The sequence below is a fragment of the Camelina sativa genome, chromosome 15, assembly GCF_000633955.1.
Source record: "Camelina sativa cultivar DH55 chromosome 15, Cs, whole genome shotgun sequence".
Lineage (NCBI taxonomy): Eukaryota > Viridiplantae > Streptophyta > Magnoliopsida > Brassicales > Brassicaceae > Camelina > Camelina sativa.
Genome location: NC_025699.1, coordinates 7,223,348 through 7,243,085, shown reverse-complemented (window position 1 = coordinate 7,243,085; position 19,738 = coordinate 7,223,348). Strand labels below are relative to the sequence as shown.

The following is a 19,738-nucleotide window of genomic DNA, read 5'->3' as shown; positions in this document are numbered from 1 at the left end:
GGATGGCCACGTGTGTATTTTTAATTGGCCGCGGATTTTTAGAACAGAACAGAAGTTTAGATTATCAGTTAAAAGTACAACGACAACACTTCGGTAAAGTAAATCAGTTTCTCCATCTTTTGTCTTGATGACGAATTACAAAGCTCAGAAGTCAAAAATCCAAAACCTTGTAACTCAGGAAATTGGGGGATATCTAACTGATAAAAGCAACTGTACATATAAGAGAGTGACTTCTCAGTTCTCAAGAGTCTTAAGATTTATGTCATAGTTAAGAGAAAAATTAAAAAAGAGGATCAATGACTGTAAGAAAAGGGAGAAACTAAGTCGCCAGAAACTAAGGAAAAAAAAAGAAGAAAGGAGCCGAGCTCAACTAGAAGAAACTTTGTTCCTCTTGGAGCTTGATCTGGTACTGTTGCTACTCTCAGCAACGTTAGTCTCAGGGGCTTTTTCTTCTTCTTCCTTTTCTAGACCAAGGACACCTAGAAGAATAAACTCCTTCAATAGCACTGTCTCCACAAAGGTAGCCACATCATTTCTAAACTTCTGAGAGCTGCTTGCGCTAGTCTCTTCCACACCTTGAGCCCCCTTCACCAGAGTTGTTCCCGGTGGAGCTCCGTTTCTATAAGCATTACATGCCTTCAAAAAGTCGTGAGCACAGCTGAAGAAATGTCCATACACAAAGTCTTCAAAGTACTGCGTATTCAAAAACCCACCAGAACAAATCAATCAATCAATCTCAAGTTCTTTAACAACAACACAAACCAATCTCAAGTTTTTTAGTTAAGAGGTTTAAAAGCTTTTCTTGTAGAGACAATGTAATAGGATTATGTGTTTTTTGTTACCTTGGGTGGTCTCCTCATTGTGTAAACCATAGTCTTTAAACACAGTATGAATGTGTTTTCGCTGTAACTTTCAGAAGCCTTCTCTCCCGATGGAGAACCCGCGTTTCTCTCGTAGCCAGGCTCGTTGAAGTAAGGTTTTTGATTTAAAATTAGACCTTGGATTGAGACAAGAACCTGCAACATTGTCGAAGTGTTGGGGATCCATTTCTCCCTCGGGCTACCTTGCCAAGTGCCGAGAAGACTCAGACACACTTTCCCACAATTGTACAGATTCGGGTTGATTCTCAGCCCACCAGAATGATAATGAACAATCTTGTAAAACCAAACGGAATTTCACATATCAACAGAGAGAAACCTTTAGGAGAAAACAAAAAAAAAACTCAATATGAGAAACTTCAATTGACTTACCGGTGGCGTATTAGGGTATGTATCCGGGAAGAAGATATCAAAAAAGTACAGACCATCATGGTAGGGAGTTCCTTGGGCTCCGATAATCACAGCCCTTAAAAGATCCATCCTAGATTCATAAGCTCTGACAAATATCATCTCTGTTGCAAGAACAAATAAATAAAAAAGAATGTAAGAATGTTGCTAATAGCAACCAATGGGAATTGATGTATAAGACAGCGTGTATACCTGGCAAATCACTCCCAAGAATTCTCCACTCGTCTTGGATCCTTTTCGCCCACTCCTTTGAATGCTGATTAGACAAGGAAAATAGTTAAATCCTGAATAAACAAAAGAAACATTCCAGAATAATGATTAAACTAATAACGATCATCTGGTCGCAACCTGCTTTGAGGTTGTTCCCTTAGTAGCATAGTGGTGGTCTGAACAATCTTCGACGACGTCAAATCTTTTGAAAAACAAATAAAGCCCAAGAAAATCCTCCATATTTCTCTTAACTCTGGAAGAATCCGGAGGTGCAACAGTCTCATCCACTCTCTGGCGACCAGCATAACCTTTAAAACCGGATGTATCTACTGGTACTGGATGTGGCTGAGGCTGATAAGTAGTGGAAAAATATGTTTTANGTATACCTGGCAAATCACTCCCAAGAATTCTCCACTCGTCTTGGATCCTTCTCGCCCACTCCTTTGAATGCTGATTAGACAAGGAAAAATAGTTAAATCCTGAATAAACAAAAGAAAACATTCCAGAATAATGATATAACTAATAATGATCATCTGGTCGCAACCTGCTTTGAAGTTGTTCCCATAGTAACATAGTGGTGGTCTGAAAAATCTTCGACGACGTCAAATCTTTTGAAAAACAAATAAAGGCCAAGAAAATCCTCCATATTTCTCTTAACTCTGGAAGAATCCGGAGGTGCAACAGTCTCATCCACTCTCTGGCGACCAGCATAACCTTTAAAACCGGATGTATCTACTGGTACTGGATGTGGCTGAGGCTGATAAGTAGTGGAAAAATATGTTTTAGAGGTTGGTGCCTTGGTGATCTGTGGCAATGCATAAGCAGAGTTTGGTACGACTCCGTTAGACTGGTGCGGTAAAGCGGATTGAGATTGGATTCCACCTCCTGTTGTTGCCTTCTTGGAGCTGCTANGATCATCTGGTCGCAACCTGCTTTGAAGTTGTTCCCATAGTAACATAGTGGTGGTCTGAAAAATCTTCGACGACGTCAAATCTTTTGAAAAACAAATAAAGGCCAAGAAAATCCTCCATATTTCTCTTAACTCTGGAAGAATCCGGAGGTGCAACAGGCTCATCCAATCTCTGGCGACCAGCAAAACCTTTAAAACCGCCTTTAAACCCGGGTGTATCTACTGGTTTAAACCCGGATGTATCTACTGGTTTAAACCCGGATGTATCTACTGGTACCGGATGTGGCTGAGGCTGATAAGTAGTGGAAAAATACGTTTTGGAGGTTGGTGCCTTGGTGATCTGTGGCAATGCATAAGCAGAGTTTGGTACGACTCCGTTAGACTGGATTCCACCTCCTGTTGTTGTTGCCTTCTTGGAGCTGCTACCGGCAACATCTGATTTGCTGGTTCCACTTGAGTTCGCTGATTCCTGGTCAGCTGAATTTGGAAACCAATCCATGGACACCTCGACACCAGTTGGCACATCCTTACCATCAAAAAGGTCTTGATACATGGAGTAAGTATCCGGCTCCTCATCCATTTCATAAGTATATTGGTCATCATAGTCGTAGTCATCTTCATAAATCAAAGAATCCGGATCAAGCAAACTATTTGATACTGGAGACGATCCAGGGTAATCACAAGCATCGCTAGGAGACCCCTAGAATAATTAAAAAAAAAAAAACTTGACCTTTTAGGAAAAGTACACTCATCATCAAGAAAAAGAAAAAGAAGAAGAAGGGAAAATTAAAATACAGACCGCATCATAATCATAAGCATCATCTTGCTCATCGTAAGAAAGAGAATCAGACTCTATAGCCTTCCCTTTATTCTTATTGTCCACATTGCTGCTGCCATTAACAACACCACCGTTTTGCATATCGTATTGCTCCACATCAATCACTTCTGGAGCTTCAGCCTACAAGAATCATAATAACCCCACGCAAAATTCCAGAGTAAGACAAACAAAAATATCCAAAATTAAACAGCAAAACATTAGTTCGATTCTAGAAAGAATTCAGAACAGAAGAAAAAAACATAGCAAAAGAAACAGAGGAATATACAACAAACGAGCATGGACACTTCAACTATGCATACACAATAGAAAACGCCAACAGAGAAGAAGAAGAAGAAAGGAAATTGTCACAAACCATAGACAAACTTGTGATATCATCACATAACAACTTAAAACAGAAACAGAACACGAACAGTCAATTACAGTTTCTAGGTGTGATCAGAAACATGAAAACGTTTAAAAACTGATCACAGAGCCACCGATCACAAAAAAATAAATCCAACAACAAGCAAGGATATATGATGCACAGTGAGCCAACACAAAAAACAAAGAACCCTAAAAAAAAAAAAAAAAATCACACATCATTGACATCAACGAAACGAATGTACACACTAACTAAAACCCCATAAATAATCAAGAACACGGATAATAAACCCAAATTGATTGATGATCGCATATACAAATTAAACAATTACGGCAATTAGATTAGGTGAAATAAAATAAATAAAAAAGATCAGCCAAACAGTCAAAAACAGATTTAACCCTAACGATAAAAAACCAAGAATCGATCAATTCCAAATTGGTAATAGCAATTAACCTTTGTAGGCGTTAGAGTTCTGGAAGCAACGACATGATGAGAAGCGATCTCCACTACGTTTGGCTCCATTGAGAACGAACGATCCCCCACCCCGAGAACTCAAAAAGAACTGATAAATAAGAGAATTGTCTTCGTAACTAAAGAGAAGAAGACGAAATCGATCAAGAAAACAAAACAAAAAAAAGTGTGTTTGGGGTTATTCACCTTCGCGCCGTATTATTATAGATACCAAAAACACACACAGTGAGAGAGATTGCACAAAGCCCTCTCTTAAAAAAAAAAAAACCAAAGTTCCCTTCTCTCTCTCTTTCTACTTAAATCTCAATCTCTTAAATAAAAATTAATAACCTAATTAAAGTCCGATGATTTTTTATTGATTTATGAAAATTTTCCAATTTTATGCGTTTTTTATAGTATTTTTATATTCTACAAGTCAATACGGAAAGTTTATGCAGACTGGGCCCCGTGTTTTAATCGACGGTTTAGATCGTCTTTTATATATTGGCAATGTTAATAAATCAACGGTGATAACGATGGTAATATCATAGTCTGCTGCTGTAGAGGAAACAAACCCGAGCTTACACAACACGGTAGGTGTGGACTTCGACCAAGGCTATGATTTTTCAGCCCTTGGATGTAGATCTAACGGTTCTGAACTATGTTATCGTAACTAAACGAATCATAGCAAAATCTAATGAGAAGATATTATTATTCAATTAATTTTTTCATTATGATTTTTTTTTAAAAACAGCAATTTTTCTTTTTATTTAAAAGAAGTACAGTACGATGAACCTGATTATAGATAGTTTCAATTAATTGATTTTGTTTTTTTTTTAACACAAGAAGAGCAGTAAATGGTCATCAATGTGTAGTGCTATTATTAGATGAAGTTTGTTTAGATGTTAACAAAAAAAAAAAGAGAGAGAGAAAGATAAAGTTTTAATACAGTAAGTATTGAAAAAATGTTGCATTAAATTACTTTTAAAAACAATTCTCTTAGTGTGACATAAGTATGTATTTTTATTTATATTAGCATCCTTTTTGTACTAGATCATAATAACACCTACATTTTACATTTTTAGTTGAAAATATATTTACCAACAAAATTAAAAAAAAAAAAAAAAAAAACAGAGATCCCTGCTGCCTGCTGGTCTTATTTTGGGCCTATATAGCTTATTTTCTCTTATTTCCACTATTGATATTCTATTAACAAACAGCTGCTGGAGAAGCCCATTTATTAGAGCCCATAAATTTTGGTGGATAAAAAGAGACACAGTGGAAATAAACATGAGATTGTCATCCGTCACAGGCTTCCTAATCTAGCTGAGGATATGAAATTGATTGTTTATTTTTGAAAATAAAAAAGTTGGACAAAAAAAGAAAGATTGTTCTATCTACCACTGAATATAGTGAGCCACTAAGCCAATAATAAATTATTTGTGAAACACACTAATTTACAAATTAAAGAATCCCAAATTAATAAAAGTTGAAAGTGACAGAAAGCCACTATTTTTTTCCCTCAGTAAATAGATTTTATTAACAAAACGACAAACCTTTGTGGCTCATTACATATGTGTCTTATTGTGAAAATCAGACAAAGTACATAAGGTACAGTGCGCGTGCGCAGTTGAGCTTCTGTTGTACTTTGATACTCTTGTGTGTATTAAGGCTTGTGTCCATAAAAGTATTTACTTTCCACTTTCATTTCAATCAGACTAAACAACTATGATTAAGAGTTAATATATTTGCATTGGAAAATTGTTGGAATTTGCTACCTATAAATTTAATGGTAAATCGTTGCGATCACAATCACAAACAAAGAAGGATGTACATACAAGATTATATCCTAGAATCACGAATGCAATAATCAAATTATTAGGATAATTTAATTGCGTATATATAAAAGACAAATAATGGTTTTATGTTGTTATCTTTCATCAATATAATGGTTTTACGAAAGAAAAAATAGCCATACATAAAAAATAAACTAATAAATAAAAAGTAATGAATTTATATTTTAGACTGTATTCTAGTTTTGATATAGAATTTTGGTTAAATATTAGTAGCTCTCCCATGAAATATAGTATTTGAACTTAACATTAGATAAATCGACTAATATTCTTATAATGATTTATCTTTTTTTGGATCAACTCATATTCTTCTAATGATTGTAATTGATTGTTAGTACTATATTGAGAAAAAAAAATTTTAGTCAGTATTTGGTAAAAAAGATATACTACATTCAAATCACATCCTTTTGGAATCTTTGAGAAATCATTAGTTTTGCAAAGTTAAAAAAAGATTACGCCGAATATCCTAATTCCTAAGTACTACATTTAAAGATTAATGTTTTACCAAAAAAGATCTTGTTTAAAACTTAAAAGTAAAAAAAAAAAAAACTAAAACATTTAAATCTTCACCCACCCTTCACGTGTACCGTGTACGAAATAAAGTTGTAATGATTTACGGAAAATAAATAATTGGAGGAATCACGAATATAGTGGGGAAAAAAGGAGTGAAATGGACACGAGAGGTTGGCAACGAAAGGCTTAACCCACAAAGATTCGGTTGTCACATAAGTTGTAGAGATTCTCCACTCTCTGTCCTTCTATAAATTACACTGCCATTGAAGTTTCATCACAAAACATAGCAAGAACTCAAATCACTACATAACTCAAACAAACCCCTTCAAGCCTTCTTCAAAATCTCAATCATGTCTAGCAACTGCGGAAGCTGCGACTGTGCTGACAAGACCCAGTGCGTGTAAGTCTCCTCTTATTTTTTTTGTTTCATGAAAAAGTCTGTTTCTGATTTCATTGTAAGATCCATATTTGTTGGGCTACTCTCTGTTTTTGGATCTTGATACTCGATCTATGTCTGCAACTATAATCTTTGTCTTGATTGACCTATGCTTTCTCTTTCTGTGACCGCAGGAAGAAGGGTTCCAGCTACACCTTCGACATCGTCGAGACTCAGGAGAGGTAATAATAATAAGATGATTGTTATGGTGATGATGATGATACAAAGAGATCATGATGATATAACAAAATTGATATTGTATGCAGCTACAAGGAGGCCATGATCATGGACGTTGGTGCAGAGGAGAACGACGCAAATTGCAAGTGCAAGTGCGGATCCACCTGCAGCTGCACCAACTGCACTTGCTGCCCCAATTAAATAAAGTTTCATCTTTATCAAAATGTAATATGAATAAAATATGATGTGAGTTCATATACTGAGCTCATATCTCTCTCTCTTATGACTCTTGTATGGTGTGAATTTGATGTAATGTAATGGGTTATTGCCCCCTTATCCACCAATATATCATATTTCTATTGGTAACATCTTCTTTCCCTTACCTATCAATCAAGCTACAACACACTTGCAAGATAATTAAAAAAAAAATGGTTTCTTTGAACTTTTATTTTCAATCACAACAAAATGGGATTGTATCCAACCAAAATGCATACATAATAATCTCATGGAGAATTAACCTCCGGTTATATATCCTAAACCCATTTCGGGCGATGAACAATCTACGTTGCTCATTCTGTTTGATCCATCAAAGTTTGATGATCAAACTACGTATTAAAAAAAAGAAAAAAAAAAGCTTCAGATGTTGAAACCTTGTGCGCGGAGACACATTTTATGAGCCTCAATCCATTTTGTGCAAGCCGATTCACCATACTCAACGATGCACTCATCTCTTAGCTTTTTGGTATCAGGGCAAGCACAACATATCTTCTTCTTTGGTTTCGTTTCTACTGAGGCAGCAGCCTTGGTTTGCTCTGGAATGGGTGGAGGACTCAAGCCGTTTTGTGCTGTTTGATCACTCATCCTGTCATATAATAATGCAGAGAACGAGGAAGAATTTTAATTAACATAAGTGACATGAGCTAGATTCTCTCCACACATCCTATTTGGTATTCACAACAAACCTACCTCATCAATCAACTTTTCAAAACACGCTGTTAAAAGATCAAAATCAAGTCCTTAAACCTTCGCATATGCTCATTATCAAACACAAAGAAAGGTCGAAACAACAAGTTTGGTTCCCAAAACCAAGCTTAATAAGAGTTAACAAGGGCACAACATGACAGCCTTGTACTTGGTAAGAAATCAAAAACAAGGGCTTCATAAAATCTACCAAAAAAGACATTTTATTGAGAACTTCTTCTGATCACAAATGACAAATCAATGGCTTAAAAATTCAAGATTTTTTTCTATCGATTTCTAAAATGCGCAATAAACCCATCTGAAAATTGGAAAATGAAGCCCTTGTTTGATTTCTAAATTTCTAATCTATACACGATAAACAAATCTGATAAACCCTAAGAGAAACATCACACGAAACCCAAAACCCTGAACCTTCAAATCACGAAATCTCATTCATAAGAAGATAACAACAACAAGATCAAACTCATAAAACACAATTCGGTAACAATCCAATTCAACGAGCAAGCAAGCCGAACTAAATCCAAAGATTAAAGTCAAAATGCTTCCTTTTTCCTTTGCAACATCTTACAATTCTTGACACAAGAATTTCTCAAAAAAGAGGGAAAAAAGAAGCAACCTTTGAATAAATTTACAGAGGAAGAACAAATCGAAGAGCAGAGAACCGGTGAAAATGTCGGCGACAGGTATGAAAAGGAAAGAAGAACACTTGGCTTCTGGCTTGAACAATAAGGCGAATTCCAAAGTTAAAGCCACCAAATAAGAAAATTTTGATTTGAATGTTCCACTTACACATACACACACACATACACAAACATCTAATTTAGCTATGGGCCCTTATGATTGGTCTATTAATGGGTTAGGCCCATTTTATTATAACTTTGAAGAATGACACTTGCCTGAAATTGCAATTCAATTTTGATATCTTCCGGAGTGTTCAGGTTGGTATTGATGTTGAGGACAAAGTGGGAAGGAAGATGGAAACATAATGTTTATAGAGATTTTTTACTCTTCTTTAATTCTCTGTCAACTAGAACAGACACTGAGGGCTAAGGGTGAGAGAGGCTGGAACAAAAGAAAGCTACATTTTTTGCTATATGCAGAGGAGTTAGTAGAGAATTCAAGTTAATGATTCTGGAATTGGCGAGTTGGAATGAATCATGAATGTGATTGTCCACAGAACCATCCCATTCTTAGAATATGAACTTTGTCTAGATTGTAGAATGTGAGAAAAACAAAGATATAGTTTCACAGATAAGAATACACTTTCAGATGAAACCAAAACATTGTGATGTTTTCACAGTTTGAAAAAAAAATTAAACCATTTTCATTGACACTTGTTGATCATCTTCTGAATCTATCAAAATCCAACAATAGTTTGTTTGATCTCCACTTTCTAACAAAATCACATCATCTTTTTGCATTAGCCCACAAAATTAAGAAGAAGAAAACCAAAAAAACCAAAACATCAATCGTACTTCTCTCTCCATGTATAAACGAGGAAGAACACCCATGAGACAGCTAAAGCAATGTCTCCAAGAGCTTGCTTGGGACATTCAAAAGCAAGATCTTCAATCTTCCACTCAAACATAACTCTCCATAGAGCCATAAGGATATAGAGAATCACAGAACCTCCAGCAAAGAAGTTATGAAACTCTCTGTCTTTCACAAACGACACCATGAAAAGCACTAATCCGATTGCGAATAGAAGCAAACCAGAGAATGACTGAGAAATCTGGATGAGCTGCTCGTCGTGAGGCGTTGATCCTTTGAGCTTGTTTGCTATATCACTACCGTGACCAAAGATGGAAGCTTTCTCTGTGTAGAACATCATCAGGGTTCCACTTGTAAGTGCGATTATCGAATGGAGTATACAGATTACGCGGAAGAGATGTGAATTCATCGGACCCTTGTTGATTCCCAATTATAAAGAATCGAGCTTTCTGCTGAGTGATGATCAAAGAATCTATCGAGAAAAAGGTCAAAAAAAAACAGATGGAACAAAAAAAAAAAACCCAATTTTTATGCAAACTCCAAAAACAGAGATGTTAAAGCTTCAAACTTTCAAACCTGTGATGATGATGTTTTAAGCTGTGGTGGTTTTGGGGAGCCACAGGAGAACTTCTGGGAACTGTTTATGGATAAAACCCTAATTTTGTTTTGATGCAAAAGAAGATTTTTTTTTTTTGACTTTGATCTCTCCTCAGTTCTCTTTTGGCAGCTTCTCTTTTGTTCAGCTGAAATTCAAACCCACCGCATAAAGATTGCTTTCCGATTATATATATTATAAATTAATTTATAGTTGACAGATTTGTTAAGAAAAAAAATTGAATTTATAAGACAATAAGAATATACTATTAATTTATACAGATAATGCCACTTGTATGGAAACTTATCCAAGAAATTGGTAAACACATGAGATAATATTTAAATCAATTGATTCAACATCCTTGAATAATTTAAAAAATGCAATCATCAATTCAAAATAAAGTTTGTAAAATTTAATTAATATTAAAGATGATCCAACATACAATACAAGTGACATTAATCAAAACTTCAACATCAGAAATGGATAAACCAACATTGTTCTTCTACTTGACTAAAGGTTTGTCCTTTAACGCCACCAACGACCTGATCACGCCTGGGGACGTACTATCAGCAAGAGCACCTAGTTCAGATATGAAAAGAGCCTTCTCCTTCACTAAGCTTTGCAACTTCTTCGATTCAAACTCCAATTTCTCTTCATCTACACAGCAACAAATAACAATCACCCTTTTCTAATGAGGCTATTATATATAAGTAGAAGAGTAACAAAACTGTGAAGAAGATAAAAACCTTTCTCAAGCATTGTATGCACAGCATGAAAGGGAACCGCAGCAAAAAGATCAGCTCCAGGTAGCATCATCCAAGTGGGTTCACTAGAGTCATGGGATCCACACGAGGAGCAAACTTCTTGGACCAAAGGTTTGGTTGAGCTACCATGTGTATCCTTCATCATAGAATCGAATGGAGAAAGAACACTAGTCTTTGTTGTCCGAGCTCTCTTCCTAAGTGCTGTAAGAGCCTCTCGGTTCGCATTTCTCTCTTTGTCATTCTCCACCATCTATTACACATATTACAAGCTCCATTTTGGTTAAACAAAGACTAGTCTTCTTTCTCCATTCGATTCTACCAAAGAGATTTTCTAGTACCTGATTCCGAGCTAGAAGAAACTCATCAGCTTCAGCTTCAATTTTGTCCAATAGTTGAGAAAACTTCTTTGGATCCAACTCCATCTCTAGCTGAATGGTCAAATCTTCCTTATCCTAAAAATCTCAATGTTTAGTTTGGCTTCTCTATGCACAAATCAAACCCTAACTACGAAGCCAAAAAAAAAGAAAAAGAAAAAGAGAAGCTATGGTTATACTGCGGATACTAGTTTGATTAAGCTAAAATTCAATGACTCTCTTATTAGACCCACCTCTCTTAAAGCCAGTCCATGTGTTTTGTTCATCCTTACTTAAGATTTCAAGTTCTGTTAAAATGAAATGAGTACTGGATTCAACAATTGATAGCGACTTAAAGTGATTGACAGTTCCGATAAACCCTAAAAGCTTAAACCCTGAACCCAAAAAATCACGAAATCTCATTGCTACGATGCAATAACGAAGGCAATCACAACAGCAGCACAGAAATTTATAAACGATTCGATAACAATTTTAATCCAACGATTATCTTAACAAAAAAAAGAGCGGTACAAAGTTAATCAGAAAGAAAGAGGAAGAACAAATAAAAATCGTACCTTTAAATAAATTTCAGGCGGAGGAAGTTTCAAAAAACAGAGAACCACCGGTGAAAAACTGAAAATCTCCGGTGACACGAGAGGGACAAAAAGTTAGCAAATCTAACAATGTAATTACAACAAATGCCTCAAATTGAGTTCTAGGCTGAGTATTTGGGCTATGATAGGTCCGGCCCACTTTTCACATCTTTGATAATTTCTATTAAAGTGTGCGTATCGATCCCCGCCATCGGCAACGGTAGTATAAGTTTTGTTCACTAAAAGACATCAAGTGCAACTGGCTGGGTCCATAAAAATTTTCAGTGCTCGGCTAGGCCCTTGTCAGTGTCCTTGTGGCAGCCATCTTTAACGCATCCCACTTGGCTTATTTTATTTGACCACTTTTCCAATTATTATTACCTTTGAATAGTCAAACTGGATGGCTTACGTTTAGCTCTTATATAAACACATTTATCAATCTCCAAATATTTCCATCACACTTCAATCAACACACAACATACAAAACACAATGCAGATTCACAAACTCTGTTTTCTTCTTGCTCTGTTCTTAGCTAACGCAGCTTTCGCTGTTAAGTTCAACTTCAAATCCTTTGATGGCAACAACTTGTTATTCCTAGGAGACGCAGAGCTTGGTCCTTCCTCTGATGGTGCAGGACGATCCGGAGCTCTATCCATGACACGAGAAGAGAACCCATTCTCTCACGGTCAAGGTCTTTACATCAATCCAATCCCATTCAAGCCTTCAAACGCTTCTTCTCCTTTTTCGTTTAAAACTTCCTTCACTTTCTCCATCACCCCTCGCACCAAACCTAACTCTGGTCAAGGCTTTGCCTTCGTCATTGTCCCAGCCGCTGATAACTCTGGCGCTTCTGGCGGCGGGTATCTTGGAATCCTCAACAAAACCAACGATGGAAAGCTAGAAAACAACCTCTTCGCTGTCGAGTTCGACACTTTCTCGAACGAACAGTTCAGAGACATTAGTGGTAACCATGTCGGAGTCAACATCAACTCGATGACTTCTCTTGTCGCTGAGAAAGCTGGTTACTGGGTTCAGACATTGGTCGGGAAAAGAAAAGTTTGGTCGTTTAAAGATGTGAATCTCAGCAGTGGAGAGAGGTTCAGGGCTTGGATCGAGTTCAGAAGCAAAGATTCTAGGAATACTGTTACAATCGCGCCTGAAAACGTTGAGAAGCCCAAGAGGCCTTTGATCCAAGGTTCGAGAGTACTCAATGAAGTTCTTCTTCAAAACATGTACGCCGGTTTTGCTGGTTCCATGGGACGTGCAGCTGAGCGTCATGACATCTGGAGCTGGTCGTTCGACAACAACTAAACTGTTTTGGTTCTGTTCAGTTTGGCGAAGTGTCGTCTGCTTTGTTTTTGGTAATTGTTGTACTTTACTCTGTGGTAACTAGAGTGAATAAATAAAGGTTTTAATAAGATAAGCCAAACAAACCTGTGGCCTACTCTGCATTGCATTTTCCATATTTGTTATATTCAGTCTGAATAATTCAGAGTTTAATAATATAAACGATACTTTTAAAAAAATTATTGTATTTCTAACTGATTAACTGAATTTGATTGAACACTGATGTCACAAGGTAAGAGATCGAACTAAGCTCCAAAATAACAAAATTGATGTATGTACGCAAATCCAACAATATAACATATAAATTTCCAACATACAGTACAAGAAACGATGAATTTTTTCATAACATAGGGGCATCAAAACTTCAATATCACGAATCAATGGACAACATTGTTGGTGTCAATCCAGCATTGCTCTACTTCTACTTAACTAAAGGTTTGTCCTTTAATGCCACCAACGACCTGATAACGCCTGGGGACGTACTATCCGCAAGAGCACCTAGTTCCGATATGAAAAGAGCCTTCTCCTTCACTAAGCTCTGCAACTTCTTCGATTCAAACTCCAATCTCTCTTCATCTACACAGTAACAAATAACAATCAGCCTTTTCTGATGAGGCTATTATATTAGTCTTTTAGGAGAGTAGCAAAATTGTGAACTAGATCAAAAGTCAAAACCTTTCTCAAGCATTGTATGCACAGCATGAAAGGGAACGGCAGCAAAAAGATCAGCTCCCGGGAGCATCATCCAAGTGGGTTCAGTAGAGTCATGGGATCCACACGTGGAGCAAACTTCTTGAACCAAAGGTTTGGTTGAGCTTCCATGTGTATCCTTCACCATAGAATCGAATGGAGAAAGAACACTAGTCTTTGTTGTCCTAGCTCTCTTCCTAAGTGTTGTAAGAGCCTCTCGGTTTGCATTCCTCTCCTTGTCATTCTCCACCATCTATTACACATATTACAAGCTCCATTTTGGTTAAAAAAACCTTATTAACCTAACAACCTAACTGATCCCTCACAAAGACAAAAGTAAGCTGCAGAACAAGAATATAACAAAAAGCTTGTGAATTGCAGAGGAAGTTATAGTACTTTCTACAAATCATATTATGAAATAATGAAGTAGTGAATATTTCAAACTAGAGATACTACTACCAAAGAGATTTCTAGTACCTGATTTCTAGCTAGTAGAAACTCATCGGCTTCAGCTTCAATTTTGTCCAAAAGCTGAGCAAACTTCTTTGGATCCAACTCCATCTCTAGTCTTAAACAGATTCCAAGAAACAAATAGGCTCAGAACATAGGAAAAAAATATATAGATTTGATAAGTGGCATAGTCAAATCTTCCTAATCCTGTAAATCTCTATGTTAACCTACTTCTGTATACCCAAATCACACCCTAACTTAATCCAAACAAAACAAGAAGCTGTGGATACTAGTCTGTTTACGATATATTTCAAAGACTCTCGTTAGACCCACCTCTCTTAAAGCTACTCCCATGTGTTTTGCTATATCATATGTACCAGCATCATCCTAAACACCTAACTATCGGTTCAGCTTCTATCCTACCAAGTAAATATCTAACTCCATAAAAATTCAATTTGGCTGAGATAATTTGTTCATCTCGTAGCTACAATTCTGATAAACCCTAAAACATAAAATCCTGAATCCCAAACCCTGTACTGGACCCTAAAACACGAAATGTTCTCTAATATTCAATTGCCAGAATCTTAACAAGAGAACGATACATAGTTTTGCAGAGAGAAAAAAAAAACAAACCTTTAACAGAAGAAGAAGATTAAGAAAAACATACAACCGGCGAAACCCTGATATTATCTAGGAGAGGGCCGTCAATTGATTTTATGGGCCGAGTATATGGGCTATTTCATTTACACCGGCCCAATTTATAACGTGTGCCATCGTTCACCATCGTCGTCAGATAAAACGTATTTACTTATTTATTCTGACGTCAGTAGAAAAACATAGTAAGTTTGCATCCACGTTAGGGAAACAGATCCTATTTTATCATATTCATCATATAAACTAAATGTGTCAATGTCTAATAGATTTTGATTTTACACGAGGCAAGAATAAATCAACAATGTTTCGTACGTAATAGAATACGTAATAGAATCAATTATTACTCAAAATCAAATAATATTTATTTAACAAAACGGATAAGATTTGGATCATTATTGAAAAACATCTGGTACCATTTCCACTGCCAGGCCCTCGTGGCGGCGTCTGTAACTAACGCGTCCACTTGGCTTATTTTATTTGACCAACTTTATTTTAGAATAATAAGTTCAAGTTTCAAACTCGATGGCTTACGTTTCAACCCTTATATAAACACATCATCAGTCTCATTTATTTTCATCATCATCCATCATTATTCAACACAATGCAGATTCACAAACTCTTTTTTCTTGTTCTGTTCTTAGCTAACGCAGCTTTCGCCGTCAAGTTCAACTTCAAATCCTTCGATGGTAACAACTTGTTGTTCTTAGGAGACGCCGAGCTTGGTCCTTCCTCTGATGGCGTAGGCCGATCCGGAGCACTATCCATGACCCGAGATGAGAACCCATTATCTCACGGTAAAGGTCTTTACATCAATCCAATCCCATTCAAACCTTCGAAAACTTCTTCTCCTTTTTCGTTTGAAACTTCTTTCACTTTCTCCATCACTCCTCGCACTAAACCCAACTCCGGTCAAGGCCTTGCCTTCGTCATCGTCCCCGAAGCTGATAACTCCGGCGCTTCCGGTGGCGGATATCTCGGAATCCTCAACAAAACCAACGATGGGAAGCCAGAAAACCACATCTTCGCTGTCGAATTCGACACTTTTCAAAACGATGAGTTCATGGACATTAGTGGTAACCATGTCGGAGTCAACATCAACTCGATGACTTCCCTTGTCGCTGAGAAAGCTGGTTATTGGGTTCAGACTTTGGTCGGGAAAAGGAAAGTTTGGTCGTTCAAAGATGTGAATCTGAGCAGTGGAGAGAGGTTCAAGGCTTGGGTCGAGTTCAGAAGCAAAGACTCTAGGTTCACCGTTACGATCGCGCCAGAAAACGTTAAGAAACCTAAGAAGCCTTTGCTCCAAGGTCCGAGAGTGCTCGATGAAGTTCTTCTTCAAAACATGTACGTCGGCTTCGCTGGTTCCATGGGACGTGCCGTTGAGCGTCACGACATTTGGAGCTGGTCGTTCGAAAACGCCGCCAAAAACAACTAAACCGGTTTGGTCGGTTCAGTTTGGCTAGGTATGGTGTGCATTTATTTGGTAATTGTTGTACTACTTACTACTCAGTGGTAAGTACCGTAGAGTGAATAATTATGATTAATGTTTGAATAAAACGAGCCAAATCTGTGGCTTCTCTGTATTGCCTTATTTGTATTCAGTCTGAATAATTCAGATATTTTCAATAAAAGAAACTTACATTTATTCTTTTTCTTTTGAGTTAAATTTATTTATAACCGGATTTGCTTGAACCACATGATTTTCACAAGATAAGGAGATTGAGTTAAGCTCGAAATCAACATCAAGTAATACATCCAGACGTCTTCACGTGAGGTATACTCGTATAGATGTTTCTATAGATTGAAGATGAGAATAAACAAACCAAATCTCTGCATCCACGCAACGAAAACGGTTTTGTCTTATTATATGAAGGAGAATAATTGTGTCTTATTATTATAAAATTAAGGTTTTGGTCTTTTTTTATTGGTTAATTTTCATTTAATATTTTTTATTTTTTTTATTTGCTTTCTAATTGTTTAATTGCTTTAAATAATATTTAAGACTCAGTTAACACAATACATTCAATTCATACATTAAAATAAAATTATAACTGAAAATAAAATAAATTATGCATTAATCATATTTCACCACTCAATTTTATTCAAACACAATAAATAATATTTGTAACTCCAATAATTCTAAATGTATCTTCCATCAATTCTTATCATATAAATAAGCATTGCCTCATTCTCTCATATTGACAATTTTTACTTTCTCATTTTCACATTCTCTTATTCTCTTCCATTTCTCTCATTCTCTTCCACAATATCTCAAATCATTTTTTTTATGTTTTCAATTACTTATTTTTGTTGTATGGATTACAAAAAAACAAATGAAATATCATTGTAAAATTTTAATGCTAAATTTTAATTTTAGAGACTACATGATATATATATATATATTACATTGTTTTTATATTTAAAGATTCATCTCCATTATCTAATTTGGATTATCATCTTATAAGTAATCATTATCTCCTCCTTTCTCACCAATATCAAATGTTGTTATATCTAATATGTGTTGTAAGAGTTTGATTCTATATTTTAATTTAGAAAGTAATCAAGTATTATATATTATTAACATTGTTTTCAATTTTTATTTTATTTATATAAAAATAAAATATGTCTTTTATTTTTCTTGCTTTTCTAATCTATTCATATTTATTTTTAAAATTTCCATAGCTAAATTTAAATTCACATATGTTGGTTTTAACAAAAAAATCAAATTTATTTGAGAATCTGTTTTAAAAGGTTTATCTTCATTATCTATTTTAGATTATCATCTTATAAGTCATTATTTTTCATACTCTTACAATATTCACAACACAATAAGGTCATGAAGTTGAAAAGATTCATCTCTAATTCTCTATTATGTACTCTAGTTATCTCACATATTCATGTATCATTTTTAATAATTTAGAATGATCAATATAATTATCCATTTATAAACTCTATTTTATTTTGTAAAGTCTATTTTTTGTGATCTAATAGATAAATATGTAAAGATCAATCTAATATTTATATTATTTAAGATTTGAGGTTTTTGAGAACAAAAAGAACTTAATTATAAAAAAAGTTGATTTTCTTGATTTAAGTAAAATGAAAAAATGATTCCAAAAATAAATCATGTTTAACTGGAAGTGAAATATAGAAAATAATATAATTATTAAAATACCATTTAACTAAATCCTCTAAAGATGAAAACATTAGTATGAAATCTAGCACTATAAATTAAATTGATGAGTGAAAAAAAAAACAAAAGGATTGAAGTTATTCTTGGGGTTTTAAAAAATCTTTAGATTGAAGTTCATATAATTTTTTTTAAAAACTAATTTATATGTCACTGCTGTTTCTAATTAAGATCAATCTAAAGTACATATAAATTACTTATGAAGTGACATATAAATTAGTTTTTTTAATGAATCAGAGAATGTTTATAATTAATGCATAATTTATTTTATTTTATTTTATTACTTGCTGAAATATGATTAATGCATAATTTATTTTATTTTCAATTATAATTTTATTTTAATGTATGAATTGAATGTATTGTGTTAACTGAGTCTTAAATATTATTTAAAGCAATTAAACAATTAGAAAGCAAATAAAAAAATAAAAAAATATTAAATGAAAATTAACCAATAAAGAAAGACCAAAACCTTAATTTTATAATAATAAGACACAATTATTCTCCTTCATATAATAAGACAAAACCGTTTTCGTTGCGTGGATGTAGGGATTTGGTTTGTTTATTCTCATCTTCAATCTATAGAAACATCTATACGATTATACCTCACGTGAATGTAAGCCACATAGTGGAGATGGGCTCAAGTGAGTCCACCAAAGTTTCCATCTCCTACCATAACTGTGTCATTACCTTCGTAGGTTGTTGCAGAGTGTAAGTTGTCCGTCGAGGGTGTCACATGTGCTGTTGCTCCAGAATCAGGATGCCACTCGTTGCCATCAGAGACTCGAAGAGACGAGAAGGCTTGAACTGCCTCAGCTTGGTAGTTGTTGTCGAAGCGATTGTAGCACTTGAGAGCAGTGTGGCCAGTACGACCGCAAATCTGACACACTGGACGCTGACCAGAGGATGGTGAGGAAGATTGGTGTTGTGTGAAACCTCTTCCTCTTGTAGAGTAACCTCCCCTTCCTCTGTTTTGTCCAGAACCGCGACCACGACCTCTTGAAGCAAACTGAGGGTCAGACGGGTTCGTCTTCTCCGTGTTGAAGGCAAGATGAGGAGTGACTGCAGTAGCATCTTCATAGGATTGGAGCTTGCAGTCAAAGCTCTGAACTTCATTGACCACATCGTTGAACGTTGGGGTAGGAAGCTTTGTCAGAGAGCTTTGTATGACTGTGGCTATCGGATCATATTCTCTCCCCAAGCCATTGAGAAAACCAAAAATCTTCATAGACTCGTCAACTGGCTTTCCAATGGAGCTAAGAGAGTCACAGATGTTCTTGAACTCGCGATAGTAGGTAGACAGAGACTTATCTTTCTTGAGAAGGAGCTGGAGGCTACAACGGAGAGAGAACTCTCGAGCAACACTGCTTTTGTTGAAATTTTCTGCAAGAGACAACCAGATCTCGCGAGAGGTTTGCAGATTGTGAACATGACCAAGGACTTCTTCAGACAGAGTACCAAACAACCAAGACCGCACAAGTTGATCTGTGCAGAACCACGACTCGTACTGAGGATTTGGGACCTCGTTGGAGACTTCACCATTGACGACGAGGCGAGTCTGAGCTGGAGCATTGACGGCTCCATTGACAAAGCCGATAAGC

The 19,738-nt window shown here is 35.8% G+C and overlaps 9 protein-coding genes across 12 annotated transcripts; 3 read left to right on the top strand and 6 right to left on the bottom strand.

Moving 5' to 3' along the window:
* LOC104748205 (probable ubiquitin-conjugating enzyme E2 25) lies at positions 152–4,371 on the bottom strand. 3 transcript variants are annotated; one of them, XM_019237038.1, is made up of 9 exons: positions 4,059–4,369; positions 3,206–3,364; positions 2,856–3,106; positions 2,276–2,407; positions 1,635–1,869; positions 1,479–1,542; positions 1,251–1,390; positions 843–1,154; positions 152–693 (listed from the first exon to the last, which is right to left on the bottom strand). In XM_019237038.1, the coding sequence occupies exons 1-9, from the start codon at positions 4,125–4,127 to the stop codon at positions 367–369; spliced, it is 1,689 nt and encodes a 562-aa protein (XP_019092583.1). In that variant the 5' UTR covers positions 4,128–4,369; the 3' UTR covers positions 152–366. The 3 variants fall into 3 exon arrangements, with proteins under 3 accessions (XP_019092583.1, XP_019092582.1, XP_019092584.1); XM_019237037.1 differs by lacking the exons at positions 1,479–1,542; positions 1,635–1,869; positions 2,276–2,407 and adding an exon at positions 1,883–1,946 and having other exon boundaries at positions 2,426–3,106; positions 4,059–4,167; positions 4,263–4,371; XM_019237039.1 differs by lacking the exons at positions 1,479–1,542; positions 1,635–1,869 and adding an exon at positions 1,883–1,946 and having other exon boundaries at positions 2,041–2,407; positions 4,059–4,370.
* On the top strand, positions 6,583–7,400 carry LOC104745839 (metallothionein-like protein 3). Its single transcript, XM_010467195.2, has 3 exons — positions 6,583–6,821; positions 6,992–7,039; positions 7,124–7,400. The coding sequence occupies exons 1-3, from the start codon at positions 6,772–6,774 to the stop codon at positions 7,233–7,235; spliced, it is 210 nt and encodes a 69-aa protein (XP_010465497.1). The 5' UTR covers positions 6,583–6,771; the 3' UTR covers positions 7,236–7,400.
* On the bottom strand, positions 7,454–8,786 carry LOC104745838 (cytochrome c oxidase copper chaperone 1-like). The gene is made up of 2 exons (XM_019237074.1): positions 8,632–8,786; positions 7,454–7,896 (listed from the first exon to the last, which is right to left on the bottom strand). The coding sequence occupies exon 2, from the start codon at positions 7,893–7,895 to the stop codon at positions 7,671–7,673; it is 225 nt and encodes a 74-aa protein (XP_019092619.1). The 5' UTR covers position 7,896; positions 8,632–8,786; the 3' UTR covers positions 7,454–7,670.
* Positions 9,379–10,256, bottom strand: LOC104745837. Its single transcript, XM_010467194.1, has 2 exons — positions 10,083–10,256; positions 9,379–9,978 (listed from the first exon to the last, which is right to left on the bottom strand). The coding sequence occupies exon 2, from the start codon at positions 9,913–9,915 to the stop codon at positions 9,481–9,483; it is 435 nt and encodes a 144-aa protein (XP_010465496.1). The 5' UTR covers positions 9,916–9,978; positions 10,083–10,256; the 3' UTR covers positions 9,379–9,480.
* LOC104745836 lies at positions 10,492–11,930 on the bottom strand. 2 transcript variants are annotated; one of them, XM_019237067.1, is made up of 5 exons: positions 11,794–11,930; positions 11,473–11,526; positions 11,204–11,369; positions 10,848–11,115; positions 10,512–10,758 (listed from the first exon to the last, which is right to left on the bottom strand). In XM_019237067.1, exons 3-5 carry the CDS (start codon positions 11,285–11,287, stop codon positions 10,604–10,606), a joined length of 507 nt encoding a protein of 168 aa, XP_019092612.1. In that variant the 5' UTR covers positions 11,288–11,369; positions 11,473–11,526; positions 11,794–11,930; the 3' UTR covers positions 10,512–10,603. The 2 variants fall into 2 exon arrangements, with proteins under 2 accessions (XP_010465494.1, XP_019092612.1); XM_010467192.2 differs by lacking the exon at positions 11,473–11,526 and having other exon boundaries at positions 10,492–10,758; positions 11,204–11,317.
* Positions 12,255–13,263, top strand: LOC104745835 (lectin-like protein LEC). The gene has a single exon (XM_010467191.2). The coding sequence runs from the start codon at positions 12,302–12,304 to the stop codon at positions 13,121–13,123; it is 822 nt and encodes a 273-aa protein (XP_010465493.1). The 5' UTR covers positions 12,255–12,301; the 3' UTR covers positions 13,124–13,263.
* LOC104745834 lies at positions 13,385–14,946 on the bottom strand. Its single transcript, XM_010467189.2, has 3 exons — positions 14,327–14,946; positions 13,835–14,102; positions 13,385–13,735 (listed from the first exon to the last, which is right to left on the bottom strand). Exons 1-3 carry the CDS (start codon positions 14,408–14,410, stop codon positions 13,581–13,583), a joined length of 507 nt encoding a protein of 168 aa, XP_010465491.1. The 5' UTR covers positions 14,411–14,946; the 3' UTR covers positions 13,385–13,580.
* On the top strand, positions 15,523–16,600 carry LOC104745833 (lectin-like protein At3g16530). The gene has a single exon (XM_010467188.2). It carries the CDS (start codon positions 15,555–15,557, stop codon positions 16,383–16,385), a length of 831 nt encoding a protein of 276 aa, XP_010465490.1. The 5' UTR covers positions 15,523–15,554; the 3' UTR covers positions 16,386–16,600.
* Positions 18,778–19,721, bottom strand: LOC104748204. The gene is made up of 2 exons (XM_010469881.1): positions 19,610–19,721; positions 18,778–19,520 (listed from the first exon to the last, which is right to left on the bottom strand). Exons 1-2 carry the CDS (start codon positions 19,719–19,721, stop codon positions 18,778–18,780), a joined length of 855 nt encoding a protein of 284 aa, XP_010468183.1.